At 42.6% G+C, this 10,454-nt stretch overlaps 1 protein-coding gene across 1 annotated transcript in view; it reads right to left on the minus strand.

The window, feature by feature from the left end:
• The window catches only part of DNAI1 (dynein axonemal intermediate chain 1), a 79,962-nt gene that overhangs the window by 64,569 nt on the left and 4,939 nt on the right, over window positions 1-10,454 (minus strand). The window contains exons 4-10 of the mRNA XM_072413990.1: window positions 10,028-10,126; window positions 6,376-6,420; window positions 5,044-5,170; window positions 3,748-3,812; window positions 2,376-2,495; window positions 2,092-2,151; window positions 3-134 (exon numbers count right to left, since the gene is read on the minus strand). Of these exons, the coding sequence (XP_072270091.1) occupies window positions 3-134; window positions 2,092-2,151; window positions 2,376-2,495; window positions 3,748-3,812; window positions 5,044-5,170; window positions 6,376-6,420; window positions 10,028-10,126 (648 nt within the window). The remainder of the gene's footprint in view (window positions 1-2; window positions 135-2,091; window positions 2,152-2,375; window positions 2,496-3,747; window positions 3,813-5,043; window positions 5,171-6,375; window positions 6,421-10,027; window positions 10,127-10,454) is intronic.

Genomic DNA, 10,454 nt, shown 5'->3' on the forward strand with positions numbered 1-10,454 from the left:
ACCTGAGATTCCGCTGTGGGCAGTCTCCTCCTGGAATTGAGTTCTTCCTCCTTCTTGCTCACAGGTGCTTTGAGCTTCTCTTTCATCTTCTCCTGTTTCTGTAACTCTTCTACATATGCATCATAAATTTCCCACTGCAAGAAATTGAAGAACATGACACCACACAATTCTCAGCTCTCCATCCAACTTATCCAAGAAGAACCATATAAAGGTTTATGATCTCTGAGAATCAGTGACTCCCTTGAAATGAACGTGAAGCTGTGAGGCATTTTGAAGTAAATTATATTCTATCATTCCTTTGTTCTATAATAGCTTCCTTGTGCACCATATTTATGATACTTTATTCCATATACAGATTTCTAGATTTTATTTTGAATCTTCCTTCTGCTCAGCATCCATAGAATTTGCATTGTTTTCATTCATGAGATAACTGCCCAATAGACTTGAACTGAGCGAAGAATTGGTTAAGAAGAATCATATTGCAAAATTACTAAGCATAAAGGAGAACCTGAACATGCAATAATTCCTATATGGCCATCGTCATACACATATATACATTGTATGGCAAAAAGTATGTGGACCCCCACCCCCCATATATTATGGAGTTTAGATGTTTCCATTGAAGAGCAGTATTGCTGCTATAGCATACAAGGATACTACAGACAATTGTGCTGCACCTGCCATGTGGTCAGGGTTTGGTGAAGGACCTTTATATGGCTGTGCCCTTCTATACAAAGTCCATCATCATGTTTTGAGCAGTCTGGTGTGGAGGAACTCAAATGTTCTGTACAGACCCCAACCCTACTGAACACCTTTAGGATGAGCTGGAAGACTGATTGTGAGACAGATCTTCTCAAGAAGACTACAAGCTCCCTCATACTCCATGTACCAGACAGATGTTTCTTGGTGGCTGCAAAAGGGAAGGAGCTGTAATGGTATCAGGTGCTCATTGAATGGGCTATAGAGGAATTTATCTCGGGAAGTTGAGCCTAAAAAAGCAGCCAGGGCACAATATTAGTTACCAGTATTGGCAGCAGCTGATCTTTCCTCATTACTGAACAGTGTGTTATTCTAAATAGTGTCTCTGTGGAGGTGGTCATGTAAGTAGACACAGGACTTTCCTTCCTTATGTCATAGTGCCCAGCTCTAACAAGAACAGGTAGAGCAGTGAGCAGCACAGCAATGTCATAAACCAAATCTCATTCTAAATCCCCCAAGACTAGCAGTCAGGATGCAGCAGTGATTTTAATGATCTCACACCTAAATAGAGAGCTGTGAAAATACAGAAGAGCCGTGACTAGGTACAGGAAATACTTTGTATATTTTAGGAAGAATTCTAGAAAATCAAAATATTTTTATTAAACTGATTAGGAATAATTACATTTTCATTATATTGTAGCAAATAAAATCATGTCTCCTTGACGTAAAATAGCACAAAATAATAAAATGGTTTATGTTAAGCTGATTTTTGTCATTCATTTGTCATTCACCACCCTGCCCTCTGTGGAAGTGGGCCTGCACCCTGATAACTTAAGTTGTTAAATGGGCAGCACAGTGGCTCAGTGGTTATCACGCTGGACTTTTCAGCGCTGAGTACCAGGTTAGAATCTCTGCCAGGACACTATACAGGAGACTGTCACAGTGCGAGGGGCTGGGCAGGCAGCAACTGTCATGTGGGGTAATGAGGCAGGGCAAGGTGGAGACAGAAAAATTCAGAAAGTGGAAGGAGGGAGAACCTGGCTTCAAACAACATTTTTTCCAGCAGTAGACAGTGGTCAGGAGAAGGGCCCCTATGGGCTCTCTAAAGCAGGTTTAAATTGCAATGCCTTTTCCTATGCCACTGACCAGTGGCTATGCCTGGACACAGACCCTGTTACCTACTCCTTCTGCAGGTCCACTAGATATTTCAATATGCAGAAAGTTGGGGGTATGTAAGAGTTGTTACCATATTTTGGTTGCACCCCTATACTGAATATTTTTATATTTTTTATTGTTTCTTCTGTTGTTGTTGCACAGCTGTGAATGTATCTCCCAAATCTCCTTCATTAATATAATAGCAGAACATAAAATAACACAGAAAAATAACCGTACCTGGTTTGCAGAGGCGGAGAAATTGGCCCTCGGAGGTGGCTCTGTCTGAGAGGCTCGTTCCTGGAACACAAATTCAGCAAGATGCATATGATGAATACAGACTATTATGGACTTATAGATGAGTATTAGGGCGGTCCATTTCCAGGACTTACCCACAGGGGGAGATAAACATCCTATAGACAGGGTTATATGTAGTGGATATTTCCAGGACTCATCCACAGGGTGTTGGTAAAGATGTGCGAGATAAATATTACATGAACATATTTGTCATTTCCAGGACTCACCCGCAGGGGATTGTTAAAGGTCTGTGATGCTCTCTCGCTAAAGTTGAACTGGTTGGTCAGTTTTCTCTCCTTCTTGTTCCTGGAGGGCATTTCCTCTCCTTCTGTCCATTCTTCACCAGCCTGAGGATGCAATCATATTATAAATCTAATGAATGTCTTATCTCTGATAGATGTTCCACTACTAAGCTTGTTTTTTTTTTTCATGTTCATAGAAAATTTTTTTATGGTCTGTAGTTTTTTTGTACTACACCAAGGTCCCTTTCACACTAATGTGTTGTATATTTGAGAAGATGCTTCATTTAACCTATGTTAACACAATGTGAGCAATGTCAATGAATGACACTTTCTGGGACAACACAAATACTGTACAGGCTGATAGGTCCATCCATTGCTGTGAATTAAATATTTGCTGCAGGTTCGGTATTTCCTGACATGATACACAGTCATCCCATTCGAAATGCAGGTTAATGCAATACAATAGAATGCTGGGGTCCATTCAAACCAAGGTGGTCCATTGCTATGTGTTTTACACAGAGATGCAAAATAATTGCTTTGATCCTTGCGCTGGGAGAAGAATCACATCTGGTCCACTCCACATTAAGACAGGAGAAGGACCAGCACTGGGACCACTACACAATCAGACAGGGGAAGGCCTAGCACTGGGTCCACTCCAAATTCAGAAAGGGGAAGGACCAGCACTGGGACCACTCCACATTAAGACAGGGGAAGGATCAGCACCAGGACATCCCCTATGATCAGACAGGGAAAAAAATTAGCACCAGGTGAACCCAACATTCACACAGGAGTAGAATCACCACTGGGTCTATACCTCATTCAAACAGAGAATCAGTATGACTCATTCAGACATCAGGAAACCCCAATGGTCTAGTATTGCAGTTGTTCCACCAAAGTACCAGTACCTAAGCTTCCCATTTACAATTACTCCAAGACAATCCACTACAATCTGTTTTAGGCCTGCACTTTATGTTGTGCAATAAAATTGCTTTAATGTATTTCCGACATCACATTACTGTGGGTCCATCCCACATTCAGACAGGGAAAGGATCATCACCAATTCCACCCCACATGCAGGAAAGAATTAGTAGGATGTCCATTCCACATTTAAAAATGAGAAAGGATTAGCACTTCATCCACTCCACGTTCAGACAAGGAAAGAGTCAGCACCAGCTCCATCCCAAATTTAGAAATCAGCACAACGTCTACCCAATGTTCAGATGGGGGAAGGATTAGCACCAGAGTCACCCCGTATTTAGAATGTATCAGCACTGGCCCTATCCCTCATTCAGACACCAGTAAGACCCCATGGTCTAGTATAGCAGCTGTTCCACCAGTGTGGATGTAAATACTGTACCTGAGCTTCAGACTTCCCATCTGTGTCTTTGTCTCCTGGATCTGTGGAGTCGGTGTGCTGAGTCTCTGCAGGACATATGAGATGACAAGATGAGACAAGAAGAGAAAGTTAAAGAGTATCGCTCACTAAAGAAAAAAAGCATGAGATCAGAGAAGAGTTGTCTTAGCTCTGTTTGGTCCCCAAGATGAAGTTTTATTTCTTTTAACCCTTTACTTAAAGTAACACTAACACATGCTGTAGAAATATATATAACAAGTATTTTTGATTTTTACCTGAGCAATCTACTTCCTTCCACCTCTCATACTTTTACCTGACCAGTCTTCTCCCCTTCTCCTGTACAGTTTGCTTCTATCCTCTTCTAATCCTGTTACCCCAGCAGTCTGCTTTCCTCCTCTCATCCATTTAACCTGGCCAGTCTACACTCTTCCTCCTCTCGCTTTTACCTGCTCAATCTGCTCCCTACCTCCTCTCATCCCTTCACTTGTGCTCCTTTCCTACTCTGATGCTCTCACCTGACCAGTCCCTTTCTCCTCTTAACCTTTTTGCTTTAAAACCCCCTCCTTACTATTGCTGTGTTTAATAGGAATAACAGAAACTAAGATGAAGTTGTGTGTGGTTTGGGGTCCATGTGCCTACATCAGGGGTGTCTGTCCTACTACTGCTAGGAGCAACATATTAAAGCAGCACTGACCATAAATTCTGACCTCAAGTAATATTAACAAATAGCTATCAGAGTGATGAAATGTTAAAGCAGAACTTCAGCCAAAACAGATTTTTTTTTTTAAATCAGCATCATTTAACCCTCTTGCTCTGAACACGGGTCTTCCTGCCCCATGCCCCTTATGGTTCCCCTGCCTGTGACTGGACAGTAAAAGAGGAACAGCTCATGTCTCTGTAATTCTTTTCTCTCCTCCTCATAATAGGGGATTCTTGTCAGAACATGTTTAATGTTATGTCAACATATTAGGCTGCTTCTTATGCTCACACTTCAGCCCTGCTACACAGGCACTGGAAAAGGCTGACAGCAAAATATTATGGTACTTTCACAGGCTGTAAAAGGGACCAGATCTGTAACTGGTAATGCAAAATCGGGTCTGCTGCCACACCAGACAGGGCTGGGCCGTGTGGGTAGAACTGTGTATATATCAGAACTTTTTTTTAGGTAAAGCAGATCTTTTAAGATTTACAACACATAATCAAAAAGTGTTCTTTCTCTTAAACCTTTTTATGACACACAGGGTAAGCCAAGTGTGGTTTCCAAAAAAAAAAAAAACAAAAACCCAAGCAATCTCTCACCTTCAGTGACTCCCAATCTTGCCCTCTGTCTCCGTGCCTCATCCGAGTCTTTGTGTAACATGTTTCCATCCAGGGAGAAGTGCACAGCCAGCTGGTCCACAATGCTGATCGGTTTGTACGCCCGTTCCTGTCCACAGAAAGATCTTCCGTTATGTCAACCCAGAGAACAGTTACAAGGGCCTGGTTACAAACCCCCATTATGCCATTTCATCTTTTTAATTTTTAATTTCATTTTTAAAGATTCTCATAATAATCTCTATTCCACAATGCCACCTCTAAATCCACCAAGGTAATAATAAGCCTATAGCAGTGATCTGCAACCCCCAGGCCGCGGACCAGTGCTGATCTGTGGCTGGTGAATTGGGGGGCACAAATGACAGGAAGCAGAAGTGCCGGCAGCAGTAGTGTCAGTGGCACTCCTTACACTGCTCTAAAGCTAGTGACAGTGTGACAGTGGGAGCACAACCACCTGGAGCGCAGGCGGCTCTCCTCTGCTTACACAGGAGCTGCTGGGAATGGCAGAGCAATGTATGTAAAGCCGCATACACATGTGCAAATCTTTCACGATCCTTTCCAACGATAAGGACCGCACGATGCATGAACGAGTGCTGTACATACAGCAGCATTCTGCTCTATGGAGAGGGGAGGGGGAGAGCGACAGAGCGGCACCCCGCTGCGTTGGACCCCACAGAGCGGCACCCCACTTTCCTTGCATTAGGATCACTCGTCGTTCATTGTTCGTGGATCCGCCAGGACGGACCCACGGACGATGAACGACGTGGGCTGTACACACGCCAGGTTCTCGTCCGATATCCGGCGAGAAAAATTTGACGTGTGTACGTAGCTTACACTACTCTGCCATTCCCAGCAGCTCTCTTACACTACTCTGCTATTCTCAGCTTTAGTCTGCTGACAGCAGGGGGCGCTGCTAAGAATAGCAGAGCAGTGTAATGTGTACATACAACGGGCCGTGGCAATTAGTCAAAGTTACCGAGCCTTGCTGTCAGAAAGGTTTGGGACTACAAGTCTATAGAAACCCTTGTAGCAGATAATTACACCAATCAGCATGCTGCAGAAAAGGACCCTAGCTCTATTAGGCAGAGTCAGACCAACAGCTATTCAATTAGCAAAGCTCTTGCTCCCTGATGATTAGAAAGCTTGGACTGACTTTGGCAGGGGCCAGGCTTTTCTACTTAAACTGTGGCTACTCTCTAATGAAAATGAACTTTAAATATCTGTGTAATCTCTGATGCACCCGGTAAAACAATGGCTGGGATATTACATATATAATAGACAGGTGTGTCTGGGATGTAGGTGCTCCCATGTACTCACCTTAAAGCTGTACCTTACAATGTTCTGGGGAGCATGATCACTCACCTCTTATCTGTACCCTTCTGTGTAATAGCAGGCTTTAATGTCCCATTGTATGTAGACTATAGGACATAACACTGGATTCAGTCTTATCATATGTGCTAACAATGAGTCCAGGCAGTTGTATTACACTGGTTGGTAACTTAAAGTGCCCCCTCTCCCCTTTCCTGTCTTACCAGATCATACAGAATCCTTATGAACAGTAATAAGCATGGTAGCTCAGTGGTTAGCACTCTGGCCTTTGCAGCGCTAGGTCCCAGGTTTGAATCTCGGCCAGGACATTACCTGAATAGAGTTTGCAGGTTCTCCCTGTGTCTGCGTGGGTTTCCTACCACATCCCAAAAACATGCAGTTAGGTTAATTGGCTTCCCCAGAAAATTGTCCATAGACTGTATTAATGACATCTGACCTATGGTAGGGATATTATTATTAGATATTAACTCCTTTGAGGGACAGCTAGTGGCATGACTGTGGACTTTGTACAGTGCTGGGTAATATGTCGGCACTAAATACTGTATAATAATGTTAATAACTAGAATCTTGGATTACTTGTCACTGCTACTGCCTGCATTGCTGGTCACTACTTACCTGCTGATTACCTGCTCCTATGTTGCACTCTGACTCCAAGAGGCCATTATTAAACTGTGGGGAGATCGTTTCTTCTGAAATTACTACTGGTAATCTAAAGTGCTGGAGAACAAATGTTCCTTCACCCCACTGAAACTCTGCAAGCTGCCCAGAGGCGCCCGGCAGTCAATTCAGACCTGGCAGGTTGCAGACAAAAATCTAAATCTGGTCTATGAGGTGCATGTTGGGCACCGGGGACTAGACAATCATTTTGGAGTCATCCCCTATGACAGGGTCAGTGCAATCTCCACCCTTAGTGAGTCTAGTAAGGTTGAGAAATGCAATGAATCAAACAGAGGTATAAACTACACTGTGATCTTACAGACAACTAGAATCATAAGGAACTAGAATTCTGGGGCTTATTGGTGAACTTCTTTCAGGAGTCTTTATAGACATGTGAAATCCAAATCTGTGCTCCCAACTCCCCCACAACCCCTTCACCAGGACACCAACATTTACATGTTACACTTACAGTGTACTGTAGGGGGCAGAACTCCATCATTGCATCCTGCAGGAGCCCCAGGTGTGGGGGTTCTCTGGTTTTAAGTGATCATTTAATGGGGTGTCACCTTTCATCATCAACATGGGAAAACTCCAGTTCTCATCCTGATGACAGAAGGACATGCCAAGTATTGTCAGCCATCAGGTTTTTACTGAAGAGTCCTGCGTATCTTCCTACCCAGAAGAATATGGTCATGGTCACACGTCAAAGCTGTAAGCTGCTTCCCATCACTTCCTACAGGGAATCCTGAATAATTCACATTTCTCGGTATCTGTTCTGTATATTATTGGAATTGGGGGAGATGTGCAGCAGCACTCCTCCACCTGTACTACAGCCGTGACCTTATGACGGCACGCAGCTCCCTGATCTTATTACATTATTTCCAGGCTCAGCTGCCCGCACATATTACTCTATATTGTATCTGCCAGACACCATCTTGTAAATGTATTACAGATAGGCTGAGGCAGATTAATGAAGAATTCAGGAGCCAGTCAGCACAGGCTGGGAGGAAGTTTCAATTTAATTATTAGGAATTAGGCTGTGTAACAGATACCAACACCTACATACCAAGTGTATGCAAACCCGGACTATTCACCACACTTATCTGCTCCCTTTGGGTTTGGTAAATATCCCACTGAAAGTGTATTGTTACATCTGCTCAAAAATAAGAAATTAAGTACACCGTGATCTTGAAAAGTTATCTCCTAATCTTTAGTGGTCTGCCTGTGCTGCATGGAGAATTCTAGCAAATATATTGGCCTCACCTGGTTCACCTCAATGAACAGAACCTATCCTCCTGTGTCATGGACTTATGGAGAGAGGGGGGTTATGTAGTCCTAACACACTTTTTTGATATAGCAGATGTAATATATGGCCCTTACATCACTAAAGGGTCACACATAATATTCTTTTATTCTTCTATTGCAGTAATTCTCCAGAAAACTTCAGAGACTGCAGACAGAGGATGGTCAGAGACTGCAGACAGAGGATGGTCAGAGACTGCAGACACAGGATGGTCAGAGACTGCAAATTTGATTTTTGTGATATCTAGGCTTAGAATATCAGTCAAAATTGTATATGAAAAGTAAAGTTTTTTTAAAGCACCAATAGGAAGATACCTGTGCGTAATAATTGTCCAGCCTGAGACCCCCTAAAACTCACCAAACACAAAAAGCAGGCAAGAATTAAACAATATGGAATTCAGTCTTGAGAACTCCAAAATGTCACAGTTCTAAATCTCTCAGTTTGTAAGCTCTTTTGAGTAGGGTCCTCCCCTCACCCTCTGTCATGTCGCGGACTGTTATAATGGTGGTGCTTTATAGGTTCAGTTTATTAGTATTATAAAATAAATCTTTCCCTTTCCCACCAGAGGGCAGCATCAACTCCCAGTACAGGGATAACGAGCAGGACAGTGGCTGATGTGTGCTGTAGTTGTAAAGATTCAGACGGGATTTGGAGTCTGCTTGCTGAGCAGGGCAAAGTACTGATTGTATATGTATATATATATATATATATACACACACACACATATATATGCAAATAAAGTGACCACCCTCAGTCAAATAAACTCCAAATAGAGTCTTCAACCTTTGGTTTCCCATTGTCTCCCACCTCAACTCTATTGCACCTCTGCAGTCTCCATACAGGGTAGTGTCAGATGCCCCTTGCATTACTGCAGTGTACTGTGGTGATGTGGGGGACATCCAGGTATCCAACATTACTGGAAAGATTAAACTTATTATTATTAATTATTACACAGTATTTATATAGTGCTGACATATTACGCAGCGCTGTACAAAGCCCATAGTCATGTCACTAGCTGTCCCTCAAAGGAGCTCACAATCTAAAATCTCTACCATAGTCATATGTCTTTATTATAGTCTAAGGTCAATTTTAAGGGGAAGCCAATTAACCCAAATGCATGTTTTTGGAATGTGGGAGAAAACCCGAGTACCCGGAGGAAACCCACAAAAACACGGAGTGAACCTGCAAACTCCATGCAGATAGTGCCCAGGCCACGTTCTGAACCCGAGTCCCAGAGCTGCAAAAGCCAGAGTGCTAACCACTGAGCCACTGTGCTCTTATGGAAGATGAAGTTTTAGAAAGGAAAGAAGGTAGGTGGAACAAGCCACAGAGAAGTGAGAATAAGATCTCTTCTATAGCAGTCAAACTGATATTATTTCAATAACAGGAACACACAGAGACAATTAGCAGAGCGCAACCTACAGTCTGGTATTGGTCAGACAACTTATGTTCTATGGCAAAAGTTCAGCTCTGACGTAGCTCCTCTATCTGATGAATGTCTGGCCTGCATCTTACAATGAATTCTATCAATGTCTGGGCGTCCCTGAATGGAAAGACTGAAGTACTGCTCAGATATTCCTATATTAAGCATAATTATATCCTATAATCCTATATTAAGATCTCCATAGACAGAGACGCAAATACATATCGTCATCACCCAGCGCAACCAGCAATACTCACCGCCTCCGAGAGTTCCAGCTGGTCTGGAGGTTTAACCAGGGTCTTGGCTTGCATCCATTCATCGGCTCCGTCCCCCATATCTGTGGAGTCATCTTCATCCTGCCAGAGGCAGAATCATCAGTAATAGGAAAAGTGCAGGAAATAATGATCACTCTGCATCCTAACCTGGCCTAAATATCAAATTATAGTACAGAACTGTGATATGTCAGAGATATATAAATATATAATACAGGAGGATGTACACATTATGATATGTCAGGATTTATAAATGTATAATACAGGGGAGTGTACATATTGTGATATGTCAGGATATATAAATGTATAATACAGGGGAGTGTACATATTGTGATATGTCAGGATATATAAATGTATAATACAGGGGGATGTACACATTATGATATGTCAGGATATATAAATGTATAATACA

This window comes from Pyxicephalus adspersus, chromosome 6 (genome assembly GCF_032062135.1).
Source record: "Pyxicephalus adspersus chromosome 6, UCB_Pads_2.0, whole genome shotgun sequence".
Taxonomy (NCBI): Eukaryota; Metazoa; Chordata; class Amphibia; order Anura; family Pyxicephalidae; genus Pyxicephalus; species Pyxicephalus adspersus.